Below are 20,624 nucleotides of genomic sequence, written 5' to 3' on the forward strand. Positions count from 1 at the left end.
TAATGCTGCAATTCTGTCCCCTCAGGTTTGATTCAGTGCAACAGGAGCTCAACAAATCCTCAGCCCAGAACAAGGAGCTTCAGAGAGAGATGGAGCGGCTGCAGTCAGAGGTGACCCGCTACAAGAACCTGCAGCTGAAGGCAGCCAAGGACTGTGAGAAGTACAAGGAGGAGAGGGACTCGGTGTTCAATGAGTACCGGCTCATCATGAGCGAGCGCGACCAGGTGATCAAGGAGGTGGACAAGTTGCAGACGGAGCTGGAGGCGGCCGAGGCCAGACTCAAAAACACATCATCAGAGAGAGTGGTGGCGAGTGAAGAGCTGGAGGCACTCAGACAGGTGACTGACACAGAGGACCTTCAAAAATACTCTGTTCTGATGTGTGGTATTAATTTAATCTTAATTTCTCCACAATATTGTTTGAGGTCTCTGGGCAAAGTAGAACGCACAAGTACTGATTTTGTGGTCTGTTTTTTGCTGGCATGCTACTATCAGCTGCTGAAAACAAGATTTGCACGTTATAGAAGAAAACACTAGGAATTCATAAGTTTCTAAAATGTCTCGACAGTTTAACGTGGTGTTCTGTGAGACGGGGCTGAAGCAGACCTGACAGTTCCAGAGTTGACTTGCGATGACTTCATAAAACCCTTCAAAAGCTATTAATGTTCTATCAGGAGCCGGCTCCTTTGGAAATATCAGATTGACGGGTTGTTTGGTCTGCTCTGGGAGAAGGGAGGGAAGAGTTGTGCCAATCACTTTTCAGTGAGCGCATCAAACTCTGCGTAACTCGGCACACCGTGGACTTTGCTGGATCCTGAAATGCACCTTCAATTCTAACTACACGTGTGCTCTGGTAGGAGTTGAACTCTTCCCTGGTTGATCGGGACAGAGCCATCTGTGAGAGGAACGAGCTGCTGGAGAAGTACTGCCATGAGGTGAAGGACAAAGCTGAGGCGCAGAAGGAGCTAAGTCAGGCCTGCAAAGACATCGAGACGGTCCGGGAGGAGAGGGACGTGGCTCGGAAGGAGAGGACGGAAGCCATCATACAAAGGGACCAGTTGCTGCGGGAGTACTATCAGGCTCGGCAGGTAATCGCCTCACGCTTGTCTGATGCCCCTGGTGATCTTTGGCAAGGATGAAGTCAAAAGTCTGAAACATGATGAAGGAGCTTAGTTGGGGCAGCCAGAGTTGTCCAGTGCTGGATTAAAGATTGTCGCGGGACACATCTTTAAGAGGATTTAGATCAGACCACTGCCCTCAACATGGCCCTCTTCTTTTTGACTCACAGATCACAACTTTCATGAGCACCATGTGGGTCATGTAAACATAATGCACTTTCATCCGTCGTCATCTGTTGAATTCACTCTGAAATGAAATCGTAATCGAAAGAGCTGCAGCTTCTAATTTGAACTGAAAGTGTGATAGTGTTTTGTCAGAGATGGAGAAAGTGGCGTAAGATTTTGGTAAAATAAACAAATACATTAAATTTTATCACCTAAAATAAAAAATCTGTTCTTGTCAATGTTGACGTGTTCTCCTGATGTATACAGATGTATTTATGCAAATACACTCCAGTTAAAACTATAGTAAGTCAGGCAGCAGCTATGGGCCTGTTCATTTAAAAATAAAAATTTCTAGAATAAAAATGACACATTTCAATTTCGCTTTTAAAATCCCAAATGTCACCTGTATGTGTTGTGTGTGTCGCGCCAAAAGCTGCCAGCTGCGTTTCAGATGCGATCTGTCAGCAGGATGGCTGAACAGAAAATGTCTAGCAATTATGTCAATTGAGATATACATCCAGTGGACACTGACCTTTAGAGACCACAGACCTCTGATAACTGTACATGTGTTAAAAGACATCAGGTTTTGTTGTCGTAAACACAACGAAATAAATGGTGCTAATATGAACAAACGTAGTGAGATTTGTGATTTAATAGCCCACAATTTGAAAACAGAGTTGCACTTTTTGACTCTCTCTGGTCTCTGGTTTTCTTGATCTTGATTCAGAAACAAGATTCTGCCACCCTGGACATGGAGCGAGCCAACAAAGAGATCGAGGTGCTGAGGAAGCAGTATGAGGCCATGTCCCAGGAGCTGAAGGAGGCTGCGCAGGAGGCGGAGGTGGCCAAATGTCGGCGAGACTGGGCCTTCCAGGAGCGAGACAAAATAGTAGCAGAGAGGGAGAGCATAAGGTCAGAGATGTTCTAATTGTCTTGTGTATTAAAGAAGCTCAGACACATATTACATCACCGTCCATCTGCCTGTCTGCAGGACTCTGTGCGATAACCTGCGTCGGGAGAGGGACCGGGCGGTCAGCGACCTGGCCGAGGCCCTCAGGAATCTCGATGATATGAGAAAACAGAAGAACGACGCCTTAAGGGAGATGAAGGAACTGAAGTGAGTTTTTAAGCCTCCCAGGTTTTTGATTATTAATGTGGAAATTGGAGGGAAACAGTCAGCATCCCGGGGTAAATCCCTTCACTTTTGGGCGGGCACGAACTCCGCACTGCCAGCAGTGCGTGTCCAACTTCTTTGTTTCCGTAAGCTGCTGTTCTTGCTGTGTGGCTGGAATTAAGCTGTGCTACAACGCCTCTGGAGACACCGTAGTTGCCCAGTTGTTTGTTTGTTGGCTTTTCAGCATGCCAAGATTAAAAGCGTAATCCCGCAAAAGCGGCAGTTTTGGACACGCGCTGTCTCCCACTGTCATAGTGTAGCTAATGGCTCCCTCTGCTGGCTTCAGTGATGACAAAATCTTTTATATGTAAGCCTTTTTGGATCGATTGCAGTTTGTAGATTTCAACCCTATGAGCATCAGATAAATACATCTGCTTATCAACCCTGAAAATATTGTTATATAATTGAGGATCTGAATTTAATGTCTGAGTGACCCTCAATTCTTTGTCTCTTCTCCTTCTTTTTAGGGAGAAAATGGACAGTCAGCTTGAAAAGGAGGCGCGGTTCTGTCAGCTGATGGCCCATAGCTCTCACGACTCGGCCATCGACACGGACTCGCTGGAGTGGGAGACGGAGGTGGTGGAGTTTGAGAAAGACAGGGTGCGAGTGTGATCTGATGTCCTGTCCAGTGTAACGTTATTAAAGGGCACCAAAGGTCAAAGTCTGAATACATTGGCTTTGTTTTGTCCTCAGGACGACATGGATTTGAAGGCGCTTGGGTTTGATATTGCAGAGGGGGTAAATGACCCGTATTTACCAGGAGATTGTGGAATATTTGTTACAAGGGTGGACAAAGGAAGTATTGCAGATGGAAGGTTGAGGTGCGTGGCTTCATACTGATGTTTCATGTCTGCAATAACAGCAGTAACCTTAACTCTGGTTTTCCAGAGTGAACGACTGGTTGTTGAAGATTAATGACGTGGACCTGACCAACAAGGACAGGAAACAAGTGGTGAAGGCAGTTCTGAATGGAGGGGGGTTGATCAACATGGTTGTACGAAGGAGGAAGTCTCTTGGAGGAAGGCTGGTGACGCCTGTGCACATCAACCTCATTGGACACAAAGGTGGGATGCACGATGAGCCTTTAATATTTTAGATCTCATATTTGGTCTTCTCTGTTTCAGACTGTGGCATCGGTCTGGAGAATGGCGTGTTTGTCGCTGCGATAGTCCAGGGCAGTCCCGCAGCTAAGGAAGGTTCTCTCAGCGTTGGAGATCGTCTGATCGCAGTGAGTCACACGTGTCAAGAGAAGATCAAATTCTGTGGTGCAGAAAAGACCTATGAATCACAAAATCTTCACTCGGAGCTACAACACTCACGCTGGTGTAGTGGGGAGACGGACACAAGTCAAGAAGTCCTTTATTTTTTATATTATTCTCTCTCTAATTGTTCATTCCATTTTTGTTATTTTGAATCTCAAAACAAGTCAGTTTGATTTTCAAGCCTGAGTTGTAGCAAGTCAGTACTCAGGTTCATAACACACTGCTTAGCTGGTCCCATATTGGTTGTGATTAATGTGACTTCAGCTTGATGTTACTCTTGCTGCACTGGAAAGACATTTGCCGTGTTTACTTGAAGTAGAGTATTGGGAGTCTTGACCTTATTTTTCCTTACATTTTACTAATGATTTTTCTGTGTTCATGTAGTTAAATTAAAGGTCATACTTGCGGTGGTTACTGTTACTGATCTAGAAAGCTGCCTATGAACAAGAGCAATCTTCAGCTAAATTTACACAGGAATGCATGTCTCACTAATGTGTGCTTCATGACTGATGGTGTCTCTGTCTTCATTTTCATTACTAGATAAATGGAATAGCTCTGGATAACAAATCTGTGACGGAATGTGAGGCCTTGTTGAGAAACTGCAGAGACTCTCTCAGCCTCTCGCTGATGAAGGTAAACTCATTTATCAAATGGCTAAAGCAATCGCACATCCATTCAGTTCTCCAACGTGTTTGTGTGACGTCCCTTTCCGTCTGTCTTCGTCACAGTTCTTCCCGCACAGCACATCTGGCCAGAACATCTTTGAGAGTCTGCGTGATTCATCCGAGAAGTCCAACGCACGCTACCATCTGTCCGAGATCAACTCCCGCAACACACGCAACTTGAAACACAACAGCTCGACACAGACGGACATCTATTGTCCAGATGTCGGAAGCAGCAGCGCAAATAGCGTCTCTGGAGAGAGGCGGAAGGTCCGAGGTGGGTCTGACGAGATGTTTGGAGACAGCAGCAAGCCGTTCTCCACCGGCTCCCTGCATGCCACGGGTTTGCGACCGGCCTCCGAATTAGGCTCCGGTCGCTACGGCCCCAGTGCGTTTCAGGAGTGCTGTCAATACACCAAGCAGCCTTCTTCCTTGCCTTTCGAACCTCTCGCGCCCTCCGACTGCATGGTGATGGAAGCAGCGCAGGAGAGGAAGCACAGTGGAGGCACGTGGCCCAAGATGATTGTGGGAGGAATGTCAGTCGCGGCAGATACCGCCAGTCCGATCACAGCAGCAGCTCAGCTCTCCATTTACAAGTCGCCGAAGCAAAGGAAGTCTATCTTCGACCCCGACACGTTTAAACGTCCCGAAACGCCTTCCTCGAAGATGGAGTACATGGCAGCCAATCAGATTGCAGCAGTGGCTGCCGCAGCGTCTCACTCTCCGCAGCCGTCAAAGACCGAATCCCTCTCTTCCTCCTCCACTCCGACCCCGACTCCTCCCACACCTCCCACCCGCAGCGACTCTTTTAAGTTTAAACACAAACACCAGAGCAGCTCCGCCTCCGACTGCACCATCACTTCGGACAGTAAAGGCGACGCTGTGGCCCCCATGGTGGCGGTAGAGAGAAGCGAGAGAGAAAGGGACAGGAATGGGAACCACTATTTCCTCGACGGGAAGGTCCTGACTTCAAGAAAGTCATGTGACGAGGACATTGGCCGTACGAGAGGCGAGGAGCCGGAAGTCAAGAGGCCGAGACCTAAATCGGCCCCGGCCTTACGGCGGAGGATGACCCCACAAACGATCACGCTCCCCTCCTTCCAGGTTTGAGTTTTCTTCTTCTTCAGTCTTGCTTGCATTCAATTGCATGATCCCCAAGGTTCAGTTAGGGTCCAGCCACATCTCCGGTAATCAAAGTGGTCTAGTAGCTTTTGCTCGTCACTTCTAAATCTTCATGTTCCAAACTTGATGAGACCAGTAGTTTCTCTGGAGGAGACGTGATACAGCTGCTTTTTAATAGAATCCCCTGTCTTGTCAGAGTTGTGCCGACAGGTTTTGTATTTCAGGCAAGCCAGTGATGGATGTTTTTGGCTGCGATACAGCTGCCTGCCCCGGGTGCTGAGTCAGTGCCTGAGGCTAGCTACTTGTCTTTGGACGTCCACACACACAGTGGTCATAAAAATGTGCTTTAACATCATCATATGCTCAGTCTGTCACCAAAAAAAATTTCTTGCCACGTGTGGATGATTTCTTGCGGAGACATTTTTTTTTAAAGAAAGAATGGTTTCCTATTTCCCATTACAGAGCTACTCCAACGACGATCACTCCCCAGAACCCAGAGACATGCTGCGCTCCTCCCCCAGTCGCTCCCACCGGCACAGTGTGGGCTTCGTTCCCACCGTTTACAACGGTACCCTACCGCCAAGTAAGCTCTTTGTTTTTTTCCTCCTCACATTTTCTTTTTAGATTTCACAAAATAACCTTTTGGACTTGCAGATTCTGCTCACCGAGGTCTGGCTCCCTGCCCTGCCGTGACGGCAGTGATGAGGAATCCTGTGTACACGGTTCGCAGCCACCGCGTGCATACCAGCAACTGTCCGTCCGTCGCCTCCAAGATCTGTCACCAGCACACACACACTAGGTAGGCTCACCCTCTGGGTGATTCAACAGAACCTGACTGAACCCCTGACATGGAGGAGTAAAACCAAATGAGTGGAAAAAGTGGCCCTTTTTCCTTCTCGGATGATGACTAACATGAGCCTTGTTTCCCTCTGATGGTGATTCATTATAATTCAAATTCTTAATCTCCTCATTAATTTAATTAATCGGGACGTTTCTTGCATGTAGGTTTAATTTTGTGTTGTGATGACGAGTGTCCTCAGGCTCCGTTTCACCATTTCTGTGTAGCCCACAACACCAGGGACGTCTGAGCCTGGACCTGAGCCAGCAGAAGCGCGCCGGCGACTTCTCCGAGTCGTCGTCGTCACGAAGCAGCCGAGCTTCACACGGTACAAACTCACTGCCCTCCAGTGCACGGCTCGGTCAGTCTGACACTCACGCACTCACGCAGACATTTAAAGGTCACAGAACGGATTCGTCCTCGTTTCCTGAATGTTTTATGTGACTGCTCAATTTCCTCGGGGCAGGTTCATCCAATAATGTCCAGTACCGCACCGAGAGGATCAAAATCCCCTCCACGCCACGCTACCCGCGCTCCATGCTGGGCTCTGACAGAGGTACTTTTGAAGCTCTGACGGAAACATCTGTTGCCATGCCACTTTGAGTTTATCTTGCGCTCTCTTTGTAATTCCAGGCTCCTTGTCACACTCGGAGTGCAGCAGTCCGAGTCTCATCACTCCTCCACAGTCGCCACTCAATCTGGAGACTTCCTCGTTTGCCAGCAGCCAATCACAAGGCTCCATTTCTCCTCTCCCCCGAATCTCAGTCAGCCCGGTGCCAGTAGGAGAGCGCAGGAAGGACAGGTATGTCTGTGATCCCGGTGTTCAGATGACTTATAATGTTGGCAGTTTGAAGCATTTGAAGTTGGTCGATAATCAGAAAGGCCACTCTTCCCAACGTTGGCACCTAAAATGTTGTCGTCCGTCTCTCAGTGATGACATCATCTCAATCTATTATCTGTCTCCTCTACTTCCTCCCGCCTCTCTGAAATTCTCCAGATCGCTTTACCGTAACCGATCTTTTCTAAGGCTTCCTCTGGCCGCCCGGCCGAGGTTCTCCTCTCTCAGGAGCCTCAGGTTCGTTTTCACTTTCGGTACCAAGAAAGGAATGCCCCCCCATCCTCAGCCCAGCTCCCCTCTTTCTCTTCTTCAGAGAAGCATAAATCCTCTACTGTATTTTTTTGCATCATACAAAATGCAAAAGTCGCTTTTATGACTTTTTTGCTTTCATTAAAAATTTTATTGGTTTATTTTAAAGGTTTATTGCTCTGATAGTCGCATGCTTTCACATAGGAGGCGTGGTCTAATAACATATGTCTATGGTCAACTCCATGTCTGAGAAGTGCCCACAGCTATCAGATGTTGCATGCAATCTTCCTGCCCCATAAAGCCGACATGGTCGCTGAGCATGTTTGTGTTCTTGCCTCGAGCCAACAGCCCCCTCAGCTTGTAGTTTGTATGTTATGCAATGGTGTTGTAGCTCAGGCCCAAGCTCTATACTTCTGCTGGGTTTTCCCTTTGTCTTTGGCTGCTGATCCATTGTTCCCATTCTGACTCCATGGAATTGCGTGAGAGCCGTCTTCTCATAAAAGCTCATGACATTGATTTTATCGAGTGCAAACTGATCAATGTACAGATCCTGGGTGTAGATGCGAGTGAATATTTGTAATGCATCTGATGTTTACTCCCAGTCATAATTCCTGTTGTCTCATCACAGGTCACGAGCAAAAAGCTTCCCATTTAACGACAACTTTCCTTCTTTTCTTTATAATTGGCTTATCATTTCCCTTTCAGGCCGTATTTAGAGGAGCCTCGCAACGTCATTGTTCACAAAGGTGCAGAGCCGCTGGGAATCTCTATCGTCGGAGGAGAGAATGGAGGGATATTTGTCTCGAAGGTGACTGGAGGAAGTATAGCTCACCAGGCGGGGCTGGAGTACGGAGACCAGTTACTGGAGGTATGCACCAGTCTTTAATAAAGATGGATGCAAGCTTGAGAAACTTTCTTGAGAAGCTGTTTACCGGCTCCTGAATTGACTTCAGACGTGCGTGACTCCTTCTTCCCTCACTGCTCCCTCTGTCTCTCAGTTTAATGGCATCAACCTGAGGAATGCCACGGAGCAGCAGGCTCGGCTCATCATTGGTCAGCAGTGCGACACCGTCACCATCATGGCCCAGTACAACCCACACATGTACCAGCTGGGAAACCACTCTCGCTCCAGGTAACTCTCACTTACATGTAGCTGATCACTTGCATGTTCCCACTTTCAGTTTGTTTTTCTGTGAGGTGACCAACCCCAGTAAATAAAATTAAAGTCATTTTATTTATCCATAAAGATTAGCTGGCTTGTCAAACTCAAAATCTGTAGAACGAATGTGATTATTTGTTGTCCTAACACCCCAAATATTGTATATTATTTTTGTCCGTCTTTAGCTCACGGTTAGAGCCAGCTGGCACTCCCACCCCACAAGGAAGCGGCGCTGCCACACCCGACAATCACTCCGCCATCGACACTCTCAGCGAGCAGGACGAAGGGACCCTGACCCCGTCGTCCAAACAGACGACACCCACCACCAGCCCTCGCAGTTTTGTCAGGTGTCGTGAAAGACCTCTCCTTCTGCTTCCTAAAGTGAACTTTTGATCATTACTTCCCCCCCATCCCCTACCCAGAATGCACTCCTCTGATGGCAAGAAGAAGGTGAGCGAGACTCGCCTGGTGACTGTGCGCCGACCCGGGGTCGAGGTAGGGGTCACGCTGTGCGGTGGGAACCTGCGGGGTGTCTACATTGAGAGCTTGGATGAAGACAGTCCTGCCAGGGGAGCTGACGGCCTGCTTCCTGGGGACCTCATCCTGGAGGTGAGGACACACACCTGTCAACATCAAGCTTAGCAAAGCAAACCTGTGCTTCAATTAATTTTATCAGTGCTGTGTTTTTTTATTGAACAAATGGGCTAATATGACTGATATCAACTCAACCTGTGTCTCCTGCGCCGCAGTACAACACCGTGAGCATGAAGAATAAAACAGCAGAGGAGGTTTACGTTGAAATGCTGAAGCCCGCTGAGACCGTCACGATCAAAGTGCAGCACCGACCGGACGACTTCTGCCTGATCAAAGATGTTCCAGGGGACGGCTTTTACGTGAGGTGCGTATACACCCGTTTATTGACTATTAAATGGAGTCAATATCTCTACCTGGGTTGGTTAGAATGCATCTGTTACCCACCTAGTCACACCAATGTAGCAGATTTGACCTTGTGGACCACAATGATCCTGGGCTCAAAAAAGCTAGTACTGAGCTAGTTCCCTCACCTCACGCCTTCCTTCTCGCCCACAGAGCACTTTATGACAGAGTAGGAGAAGCAGAAGGAGACCTCAGTTTTAAGAAGGACGACATCCTTTATGTGGACGAGTCCTTACCAAAAGGCAGTTTTGGAACCTGGATGGCGTGGCAGCTGGACGAGAACGCTCAGCAGATCCAGAGAGGGCAGATTCCCAGCAAGTACATGTGAGTGTTTTTTTTTTTTTTAAACCCTTGTTTATCAATTCTGATTTATATGCATTTATCCACGTATCCACGTGTAGTGAAATTTGAAGTCAAATTCACTGCTAATCTGTGTAGGATGGACCAAGAATTTTACCGACGTCACAGTGTGACAGAAATGAAGGAAGATTCCGGTAAGACTCTCTCTGCGGCAGCCCGTCGGTCCTTCTTCAGGAGGAAGCAGAAACACAAGCGCAGCAGCTCCAAAGACAGCAAAGAGACAGTGGCTCTGGACACCATCAGCACCGACTCCATCCCGTTCCTGGAAGGTGAGGACGATCGCCACAGCGGCAGAAGATCAGCGGAATTGTTGTGTTCACCTCTCTGTTCTCTGAGGCAGACTGCATTAGCCTGGCGTACCAGCGGGTCCAGAAAGTGGAGTGCACTTTTCCTCGACCCGTACTCGTCCTCGGCCCACTCACAGACCCTGTCAAGGAGATGCTGGTCAAGGAGTCGCCGGGGAAGTTTTGCAGATGCGTGATCGGTGAGTTACAAAATGATATAATCAACCAAATAAGCTGTATAGGTTTATGTACTATACTGGAGATGTAGCGTTGATTTCTGAGTTTTTTTTTTTTTCTTTTTTTCCCCATGTCTGTACCATTAGAAGTGATGAAGGCGTCCCAGCAGGCCATCGAGCGTGGAGTGAAAGATTGCCTCTTCATCGACTACAAACGCAGGAGCGGCCATTTTGATGTCACTACAGTAGCTTCGATAAAAGAAACGACTGAGAAGGTATTAGATCGCTATTTCATCCCTTCTGTGACAGACGAGCCGCGGCAGCAATGGCCTTCCACTGTGGTGTGTTCTCACTGAGCCAGACAGCAGTAGAGTGCAGTGTTGGATTGTTTGGTTTGGTAAATGAGACAAAAACTGATTGTATTTTAGTTGGTTCGCGAAATCCAGTCCGTTGAAGTGGAAAAGTGAGGAATGAAATACGAAGTCATAATAATTATATTCTAGGAGTGAAAGTTTATGATTGTAAATATATGAAATGGATCAAAGTTTATGTCTCACTTTGCTTATTTATGTAATTATTAGTTATTACCATGTTATAACGTTGAAAATCTAGTTTTTAGTTTTAATGCTTTTTTTCTATGAAAGTGCAGTAGAGGTGAAAAAGACGAGTCTGAGCAAGACTCACGATACCAAACATATCACAATACTCGAGTCTCAGTACTATAAAATACCCTCACTGTATCAGAATTGAAAGTGTGGTGATATACTGCCATATTGATATTTTCATGCCCGCAACAGGAAATCAGTCTTTGGTATCACTGTTGAGCAACAGTTCTACCACCATAAAATCAAAATAATTTGGGTGAACCAGAGAATGTAACTGATTTTAATGTGCTCTGCAGGGTTGTCATTGCTTGCTGGACATTGCACCGTACGCCATCGAGAGGCTCCACAGCGTCCACATTTATCCCATTGTTGTCTTCGTCCGCTACAAAAACGCCAAGCAGATCAAGTAAGTTGTCTTTTTTTAAATGTGACTGCCCCGTTGCTTTGCTCTTGAAACCCTGAAGTCATTCTGTAGATGCAAAGCTTTGTAGAAGCCTGCGTCTGAGGCAAGAACGGAATCCTGGCCCAGTTCCTCAGTATTTGGTTTTAAAATGCTGCCGAAACCGATTCCCTAATTGACTCTCGATGGCCGCCTTAAGAAAGCCCGCGCTGCACATGTCAGTTATGTAAGACGTTTTTGACTTGACTTGATGTGACAAACATGACATGCATGCCAAACTGCTCAGGATTGCTTTAACAAGGAGCGATCCAGAGGTGGGTTCACCGCAGAGGCTTCTCAGCTCAGTGAGGGGAAATTCTGGCTCTTGCAATGACAAGCCACATTTCGTGTCTTCAGGGAGCAGAAGGATCCAGTCTACCTGAAGGACAAAGTATCCCAGAAACATTCCAAGGAGCAGTATGAAAGCGCGCTGAAGATCGAGCAAGACTACAGCAAGTTTTTCACAGGTCCGTCTGCGGCTGGTTCTCTGCAGTTGCTTCAGATCTGGACCCTCACTCACGACTCTTTCCTCCGCAGGTATTGTCCAAGGCGGCACCCTTTCTTACATTTGCACTCAGATCACCACTATAGTTGATCAAGAACAAAGTAAAGTCCTGTGGACTCCACTCGGCTGCCCCTAGAGGAGACAGCGAGCCACTACAGCAAGACGTGGATCTCAGCTCCACTCCACACACTAACCCGCTCACACTCGACTCTGAGGTACCCTACAGTGTGTCAAAGTTTGTGTAAATTATTGATATTTTTTTAAGATCATGTGTTTCAGTATGACTTCTCGTCACTAGTTGAACTACGAGGCAGGACTGAATATCAACGTTTTAAGTTAATGGAGTCAGTCTTCCCGCAGAATTTCAGGTGTCGTACTTGTATTGATTCAGTGCAGGTGTTTGTTTACAGTAAAAATACAAGAATCGTTTTTGGATCTTCGCAACCCATCTTTCAGTGGAAGACATTTGTGGTTTCCCTCCAATTATGCACCTGCGCAAGGACGACTGAATACTTGTGTCAAAGTGGTCACAATTGTAGCTTTGATGGAGTCTTCACGTGAGCATCACAGGTGGCGGTCGGTGTGTGCACCAGCGGCAAGAGGAGGCTGTCTGGGCCGTAAAAGAGGGTGCGCTCACCGGCCACTGGCGCCTCTGGCGTTCACCGCACATCCAAAACATGTAGCCGTGGTCGCTCTGAAGCAGCGACAACCACGAAATCTCGCCAATGTCTCCTCTATGCATTGTGTTTGTGTTGTGTGTGTGGAACGTTCTTTGGGCCTTTCGGGAAGTGCCTTCGGAGAAGAAGCCTGGTGCGAGCTCACTCCCCGCCGCAGCGTTTTGTTTCCGTTACCCAAAGTGTCATCGCTTGGTGAACCGACGTGGGAGGGTTTGGAACCAGCACACCAGAGAGCTCACAAGTTTATGATCGGCCAAAGCGGCATCCAACGGGTCAACTCTTCAGAATGCACTCCAGGGCTAGACAGACCACTGTGTAACTCTCATTCTCTTTAACTTGTATTTAACACTATAGAGTATATCATATACAGTATGCAGATACACCAGAACACATATATAAATATATATATATAAAAAAAACATAAATATATATTACATGTATTTTTACTAGGTGGTTTACCTAGGAGTGTCCGGAGGTCTTTAGCAGGTATAAACATATTTTACTTTTTACCTTGTGGTCAGTTGTCGGTCACTAATCTCTGCAGGAATTTTGGCGAACTGATGGTGAACTAAAATGAATATTCTAATCTCAGAATGCATTTTCACTTTGCTTTGCGTACAGATACATTTAGATTTTTTTTATTGAAATTTTCCAGTTTGACAAAGTGCTGTCATGATCGGACAATTTTACAATGATTTAAAAAAAACAAAAACAAAAACAAAAAAATAGAGTGGTCCACATCAGTAAATTGTACAGTATACAGGTGTTCGAAAGAGAAACAAAAAGAGAAAATGTAATACAACAACACCTAACAGAGAATAAAATAAAACCCTCCATTCATTACCACAACGGTAAGTGCCATTTATCAAAATGTATTTTTAATAATTATTCTCCATGTGGCCTCCGAGCTTTTTATTCACCTGAATCTGAATTGGCTGTAGTTGTTTTTATTGAGGAATTTAGCATTTCTGATTTGAAAACAAAGCCTCAAAGTGTAGAATATACTTGATATTGTTTCAAAACTATGAGCCTCATGTTTACAGCAGTTATCACACTGTCAGCTAAAACACTCAAGAACTGAGGTCATTGAAGAAAAAACAGAATGGTAGAGCTGGCAGTTCGAGCAGTATTTGGAACGTAATTGCTCCTACATTGCTACTACACTCCCTACAACTCAGTGACTGCTGTTTCTGTCTCAATATTTTTTTTTTAATATCACTTAATATTTTCATGATTAAATGTTTTTCCTGACCGTTTAAAAACACACAGTGCACAACTTAAAATTAAGCTCTTGGATTTTGACTCTGAAGTATATTGACTGAGCATATCATACTTGGACAGTTTCCTTCATGTGTACATTGATACACCTTTCCAATAGAGCTTTGCTGACCCTGAAGTTTGTCACATTTGGGTCTCTATAAGAGCAAATGTTGTGATTAAGAACCAGAATATTCACAACTGGTGACAATTTCTTCCTGTATTTGAGGTTTGAAAATCCGTTTTTGTTCACCATCAGTGTCCAGAGTGGCTCGCCATTCTTCTGTGTTTGTCATGACACTACATGAAGCAAATGAACAGGGTGAATTTCTTCTCGTCTGTTTCAACATTCTTGTTTTATTGTTATTTAATCCATTTTTGTACCAGAAGAAAAAGTATTTCCGACTGTTCCTTTAACCGCGTCCCGTATAGTATCGTGCCAAACCCCCCTGAGGTGATGATTCTTTTTTTGTTTGTTTTTTTTAAACTTCTGTTTTGCACTTGTTGAGCTGTGAACCTTAAATGTGTAACTGTTCCCTGGTTTCCAACATCAAGGTACTTTAATATCTACTGTAACTAATTCATTCTGCTATGTTTGTATGTATCACATGAGTTCCTTACATTTCATTTAGAGCCTTTTTTATGCTATATATTTATGTATATGCTTAAAAAAAGAGGCTCGCCTGTATGAATAATTAAAAAGGGATCTATTCTTGCACATCTTTTTAAATGAACTTCGGTCCTGAAGTTTGACTTGTTGGACCGCGAGTGTAAAGAGAGAGGGTTTTTTTTTTTGTTTTTTTTGTTTTTCCTGAGTCGGCGGAGACAGGAAGATGGTTGTACGTTTTGAAAGTGCCAGGTACTGATAGATCATTTCTTTTGTCAGAAGAATGTGATTTGTATGTCAACATTAACCTGAGAATTAAAGTCGTTTTCTCGAGTCCGAGTGTTTTATGCAGTTTTTAAGTGCGTTTTATTTTTTTTAAGCGATGATATTCACTCAGCCCTGAACAATTCAAGGAAATATGTGCATATGCACATATTAGGTGAAAGTTTCGTCAGACAAATGTAAAAGACTGAACTGTCATGTGCTTTTCATCAAAACCATCAGTCTTTCTATTTTAATTGTCAAGGATATGATAAAGTGCATTTAAGACCACGATAATTAACTGAAACCCCCTTTTGTCAGTGTCTATTTTCAATTTGGGACCAGAGGTTCTGAACTCTGCGTGTGTCAATCATCAGTTTGTAGCTGCAGGTGAGTAAGAGACGTCCGCGTTTAAATACTTACAAATTTTTTTTATCTGCTGATAAGATTATCAAGTCATATATTTCTGCTTTAAAACGTGAGACTCATTTCGAGCTCTTCACATGCTCCGTCGGAACTCTCTTACAGAACCGCTACAGTGGGAGGACGCTAGGGGGCGCTGTCTCAATGTGTCAACATTTTCACCCAGTTGAACGGTGACTGATGGCACTGAATTCATTTCTCTGCTTTATATATTATTGAAGATTTGCTTGTCGCGTTGGTCTATTAGAAGTATTTTTTTCATGTTTTTGTATGAAAATATTTTTACTAACTTAAACTATCAAAAGAACTACATATTTTTCTCATTTTATCACCTCGCTCAACTATTATTTTTCTTAGATATTTTCCAAGTCACTTTCCAGTCATCACAGCTTGTTTATGAGGCCAGTGGGTATGAAAGTGTATCAGCAGTAAATGACAATAAGAGTTAGCTTTTTTTTTATTTTTCATTTTTAATGTATCAAAGTTGCTTCAGCATCCTATGCATTTTGATTCTAGCAGAAGGGGAGACTGTGCCGAAAGAAGCACTATACTTTGCATCTTTCATTGATGACCATGATGTTAGCAGATGATGTGGTGATTTGCGGTGACAGAGTGATGGTTGACCTGAAGAGTAGGAGAATGAAATTTGCTGGAAGTATGGCAAAATACATTCAAGTATCTGTTCTCATTTATACACAGCATCTAACCGAGATGATGTAAAGTTGGGTTCCCACTGAGGAGTAGTCAGACTGCCCCGTTATTTTACCATCAAATAGGGAAAATCTGAGGTGTATAGGTTTGTGAGTGGGAAATGTCTTTTTCAAGCGTTGATTTGAGGAGAGTAAAAATCATGAGGCGTCACAGCTGTCCTCGACTGGTCCGTTCCTTCAGGGGAGCGGAACTTGAACTGTCGGAACTCGCTTACAGAACCGCTACAGTGTGAGGACGCTAGGGGGCGCTGTCTCCTCACACACGCAGCTCCGTCATGCGTTCACTTCCCACTCAGTCAAACGGCCACAGCATCTTGACATCTTTATTTTGAAAGTCACTCCAGTGCTGTGATTCCTTCAGTGTGGGAACAGGAGTGTAATTATTCATTAATTACCTCACGCTAATAGTTTACCTGAGTTATTCAGCGCTAAATGGTGCAGGCATTTGCAGAAATGCTGAATCGACAAGGAAAAAAACTGCATGCGAAGCAGCTAAATGTGATGAGCTGGACAAACTGCCTGACAAAACTCGATCAGGTTTTTTCCCCCTCCTCCTCCTCCTCTCAACCATGATGGCAGCTCATCTCGTCACCCACCTTCTGAAACATCGCCCCGGGCGAAGAGCTCACCTTTGGAGAAGCACTGATGGAGCACCGTGCGCCCCAAATTGCCTTTTTATTGAATGACCTGTGTGTGTTTTCTTCACTCGTCGGCCTCTAAACGCCTCCAAGATGGTGAGAAGTTGGTTCCAAAGGTCACCTCTTCTGGCACGCAGAGGTCAGATGACTAGATGAAAGGCCTCATGCAGCTCACAACCCTCACTTTCAGCTCCGTCACTTTACATCCACTCCAGGTTCCAGTTTCCAGCCTCACCTCCGAGGACAAGATCGCAGAGATGACCCAAACCCGTCCCATCGCAGTTTGTCAACATGTTGACGGCGACGATCTGCATGACTAATCGGTGAAGTCCAGTGGATGTTCGCCGTCACATCAGCGCTCTGATGGTCCGTGAACTCCTCACTGACTAACATCCTCTGTAGGAGGCAGCCATGCATGCCACATGACAGGAGAGCAGTCGGGTCGGAGGGCACGGGATGTTTGAGGACGTCGGCAGCCTTTAGACACGTGATTCCAGTACATCAAGTTTCCTGATGGTGATGGTGCAACTTTTTTTCCCCCCACTTTTATTATTCAAAAACCTGTCATCCAATGAAGTGGTTGCAGCTTCTCAGTTACATTCATGCTTAATATGCAGAGTTATATTTTATTACTATTTTTTTAAGAGCTGGAATAATATTTATTACATTGACTTTTTTAAAAGTATATATTTTTATTTTTTTAAATATATTCTGGAAAAAAAAAACTCCCTCTGGAGCAAGTTTCTGTATATATTTTGTCATCTCTGGGTAACAAATATTTACACCCAATGATAGATAATAGAGGTTGTATTTAAAATATCTTATAAAGCAGCTTTTAGATCGCAAACTACCTTAGAATCTATACAATAAGCAACAATGGTTATGCAACTATTAGCATAACTGACTGACCAAGCTTTACCTTCATTCAGTTTCTGTATGAATATTATACAGCAAATGTGATTGTTTTTTAAATAATATGATTTAAATATACTATATATATATATATATAAACAAGGGTTAAAATGTTAAAACAATGAGGAAAATAAGAATATTAAAGTGAATAAAATCTAAAAGATGGAAGGAAGAAGGGGGGAAAAACTATCTATTGAAGCTGCAGTATTCTTTGCTGGTGCTCACTCATCTCTGATACCAACAGCTCAACACCAGAGTTTTGGGTTCAGAACTGCAGTAGAACACTGGGGCCCGGCTAACAAGCAGCCATGTATCGCAGGAACCCTTTGAGTGTCAACTTCAAAAATCCATATGCTGAAGCCGACTTTACCTCGGGGACCCACCCTTGTAATTTTGAGCAGCGTTGCCAAGCAACAGGTCTATACCAGCCACACTCGTCCCCAATTGAAATTCAGACTGAGGTCCTTGTTTAAATTTGAAAAAGCCCGTGTGAGAAGTGCTGGCTGGCCAGTCTGCGGAGTTTCACCTCCTCTACATATTGTTGCATCATAGCTGCCATTGAGGGATGTTAGTCTTTTAAGAGCTGAATAATATTTGGTTGAATTATGATGAGTGTTTTATGGTTTTGATCACGAGTGAGGGGAGACTGGTCTTCCAATTTTCTGTCCCAGCAGCGTCTCTGTTTGTGAATTCTGGGTGGATCTGTTTTATAAATCAAAGGACATTCTTCCTAAGATTTCCTGAGATGTGTGACTTTAATATACTAGTTATTAGTAAACGCCAATAACTCATATAACACATCAAAAAGACCACCACCGATGATGGAGGCCAACATTGTCAAGAAGCATCTGTGTGTTCTGGCCAGTGGCTAAAAAGCCCTTTACCATGTAATGCTCATGTTATGCAACGGTCAGATTCCCTCGGCCCGTCCTCGCGGGACGCTCAAGTTTGCACTGCGCCCCGCACCCATGGCCGCTGCTTCGTGAATCATTCCGCTTATGTTGCTTCATGCGCTCCTATATGATGCTGATGTTTCATGGGTCGCGACTTTTGTGGGGGAAATTTCCCGCGGCTCGTCTCACAACCCTCACAAGACACGGCACCGACAGCCGTATAACGGCCTGGAATATATACTGCGTCCACCCTGTCGATGTATTATCTATTTCCTTATCCTTACTAATATTTTTCTCATGATGCATGTTTATATATTATGGGTTGGGTATATATCTGTTTTGTGTTGTTTGATAGCTTGTGACCTCACTTTTTTTTTTTGCTGATGCTTTGCCTTTGATGTTTGTTGTGTACCTTTAATGTCTTTGGTGTTGTGTGAGTGTCCTTGTCGTCATTGGCTCCTGTGACATGTTGAATTTCCCCACTGTGGGACTAATAAAGGCCATCAAATCTAATCTAGTGCCTCATCATATTCTATAGAACCTGTGGAGGAAGGGAAGAAAACAGAGGTCAGTGTCCCCATTCGTGGTCCAGTTTTGAGTCGCAGATTGTGGAAACAAGTGACTGAAAGGGCTCCGAATTCAGCGATAAGACATGCGGGGCAAGACTCATAACACAACTCCTGCTCCGAGAATTGAAGCCACTTGGGTGTGATGTTCCCTGGTATGTCTAGTGGAGGAAGCCCTGGGGCAGACCTGGGAGATGTTTGAGAAATGTCTCTCAGTTGACCAGGAAAACACCTTGGTATTTCCTGGGATGAGCAGGAAGTGGCATCAGGGGAGAGGAAAGTCTGGAACTCTTTACTTGGGCTGCTGCCCACACGACCCGACATCAGCTAAACAAAAAGTTAGTCAATATATATGCGAGAAAAGAAAAGTGGAAAAGATCATTCACACAATTGGAAAGGAAAAAGGTGGACATTTGAGCCTTTCACTGAAAAGAAAATACATTTAAACAAAATAAAACAATTGAAGTCATTCGTGGATGTTTGAGCCCAAAATGAAGGCTTTCTTGAGGCTCAGTTTCAGAGGTCCCCACGAGCCTCATGAGGGCCAGGTGAGTGTGAGAAGACCCAGCCTTGGTTGGAGCAGGAGAATCTTTGACGCATCCTTTCATGCGACCCCTGGTCCAACAGTGCCGTAGAAACAGAAAGGGAAGGATTCGAGAGGCTGAAATTGTAAAGAGGTCACCAGGGTCGCGGGCAGAAGCCGGTCAGTGATGACCCACTGTTTGGACATGTGCTTCAGTTTCCCTTCCTGGACCTGCAGTGCAAGGTCACCAAAGCTGAAACACTCCAGTGTGGATCGTTCCCACGCTGAGGTGTCAGACTGGAGCATCAGGAATTGTAACGTGGTACGAAGGGAGTCCGTCCACTGAGTGTATCAGTTTGTGTTCCGGCTCGTAAGTCACTGCTGCGCTGTCGCTGGCAGGGTGTATTTACTGCGCATGACATCACGCCCTCCTGCGCCGCAAGTGACTGCGGCAGCTGTGGCAATACGCCCAGACAAACCCAATATAACGGGACACTTTTAGAACTTTGTTTTCCATCAGTTATTTCTCATTATCTGGGAAACACCGGGGGGTGCGGCGGGCCAGCGTTCCACCATCTAAATATAAGGCACCGCCAAAGGGCCTGAGGCGTAATTGACTTATCCAAAATGGTGCGGCAGAGTTGGCGCTATGGATGGCGGCGAATAGTCAGACCCAATAAACACTGTTGTGCGTTGATAATCGGACGTCTTTTTTTGTGTTGCACTGGGAAAATAGACCTGTCCTGGGTCTGCCCCGGGACCTCCTCCTCTTCTACCCGCTGGCTGCAATGCAAGCGCTTTGGAAGGGAAGCTAACTGTGAGCGTCTTATCTCCGCCTCTATAAATGGTCTCTGCATGAAGAGTCTCCCGACATTAGCATGACAATAAGACTCCGACGGAGACTGATGACTCTGCTGTTTCTCGCGACTTCTTCCACTATTCGTGGCGAGGCGAAGATCTTTCTCCCTTTATCACGCGCGCGGGTCCATTTTAAAACATTTCCTCCGACAAGATGCTGAATAATAATGGCCCGGCACAAATGTGAATTTGTCCTTCAGAGACAGAAAGTGATGGAAGTGATTCAATCTCGCTGGAAGCAGCCGCAGCAGCCAATGTGAGATGAAATGACCTTTCAATTTCTGGGGGAGAGATCTCGGCGCTGCTGCGGTATTAGCCCAATGTGTCAACATTTTCACCCAGTTAAGCGGTGACAGATGGCGCTGAATTCATTTCTCTGCTTTATATATTGTTGGAGATTTGCTTGTA

General features: G+C 45.3%; 1 protein-coding gene across 4 annotated transcripts in view; it reads left to right on the plus strand.

Annotated features, from left to right (window-relative positions):
• Nucleotides 1-14,765, plus strand: part of dlg5a (discs, large homolog 5a (Drosophila)) — a 34,639-nt gene extending 19,874 nt beyond the window's left edge. For 2 of the 4 annotated variants that reach the window (XM_053874871.1, XM_053874873.1), the window contains 28 exons: nucleotides 26-338; nucleotides 857-1,087; nucleotides 2,010-2,194; nucleotides 2,274-2,399; nucleotides 2,924-3,056; nucleotides 3,150-3,277; nucleotides 3,345-3,520; nucleotides 3,581-3,684; nucleotides 4,259-4,351; nucleotides 4,447-5,484; nucleotides 5,965-6,085; nucleotides 6,157-6,301; nucleotides 6,568-6,701; nucleotides 6,807-6,896; nucleotides 6,974-7,142; nucleotides 7,338-7,415; nucleotides 8,133-8,295; nucleotides 8,426-8,559; nucleotides 8,772-8,933; nucleotides 9,009-9,195; nucleotides 9,336-9,484; nucleotides 9,676-9,846; nucleotides 9,961-10,151; nucleotides 10,223-10,366; nucleotides 10,490-10,617; nucleotides 11,244-11,353; nucleotides 11,744-11,853; nucleotides 11,924-14,765. In XM_053874871.1, the coding sequence (XP_053730846.1) occupies nucleotides 26-338; nucleotides 857-1,087; nucleotides 2,010-2,194; nucleotides 2,274-2,399; nucleotides 2,924-3,056; nucleotides 3,150-3,277; nucleotides 3,345-3,520; nucleotides 3,581-3,684; nucleotides 4,259-4,351; nucleotides 4,447-5,484; nucleotides 5,965-6,085; nucleotides 6,157-6,301; nucleotides 6,568-6,701; nucleotides 6,807-6,896; nucleotides 6,974-7,142; nucleotides 7,338-7,415; nucleotides 8,133-8,295; nucleotides 8,426-8,559; nucleotides 8,772-8,933; nucleotides 9,009-9,195; nucleotides 9,336-9,484; nucleotides 9,676-9,846; nucleotides 9,961-10,151; nucleotides 10,223-10,366; nucleotides 10,490-10,617; nucleotides 11,244-11,353; nucleotides 11,744-11,853; nucleotides 11,924-12,027 (5,017 nt within the window). In that variant the 3' untranslated portion in view covers nucleotides 12,028-14,765. The remainder of the gene's footprint in view (nucleotides 1-25; nucleotides 339-856; nucleotides 1,088-2,009; nucleotides 2,195-2,273; nucleotides 2,400-2,923; nucleotides 3,057-3,149; nucleotides 3,278-3,344; nucleotides 3,521-3,580; nucleotides 3,685-4,258; nucleotides 4,352-4,446; nucleotides 5,485-5,964; nucleotides 6,086-6,156; nucleotides 6,302-6,567; nucleotides 6,702-6,806; nucleotides 6,897-6,973; nucleotides 7,143-7,337; nucleotides 7,416-8,132; nucleotides 8,296-8,425; nucleotides 8,560-8,771; nucleotides 8,934-9,008; nucleotides 9,196-9,335; nucleotides 9,485-9,675; nucleotides 9,847-9,960; nucleotides 10,152-10,222; nucleotides 10,367-10,489; nucleotides 10,618-11,243; nucleotides 11,354-11,743; nucleotides 11,854-11,923) is intronic. The other 2 variants (XM_053874872.1, XM_053874875.1) reach the window with 2 other exon arrangements.
• The last annotated feature ends 5,859 nt before the right edge of the window (nucleotides 14,766-20,624 follow it).

Source organism: Synchiropus splendidus, chromosome 9 (genome assembly GCF_027744825.2).
Source record: "Synchiropus splendidus isolate RoL2022-P1 chromosome 9, RoL_Sspl_1.0, whole genome shotgun sequence".
In the NCBI taxonomy this organism is placed as follows: Eukaryota; Metazoa; Chordata; class Actinopteri; order Syngnathiformes; family Callionymidae; genus Synchiropus; species Synchiropus splendidus.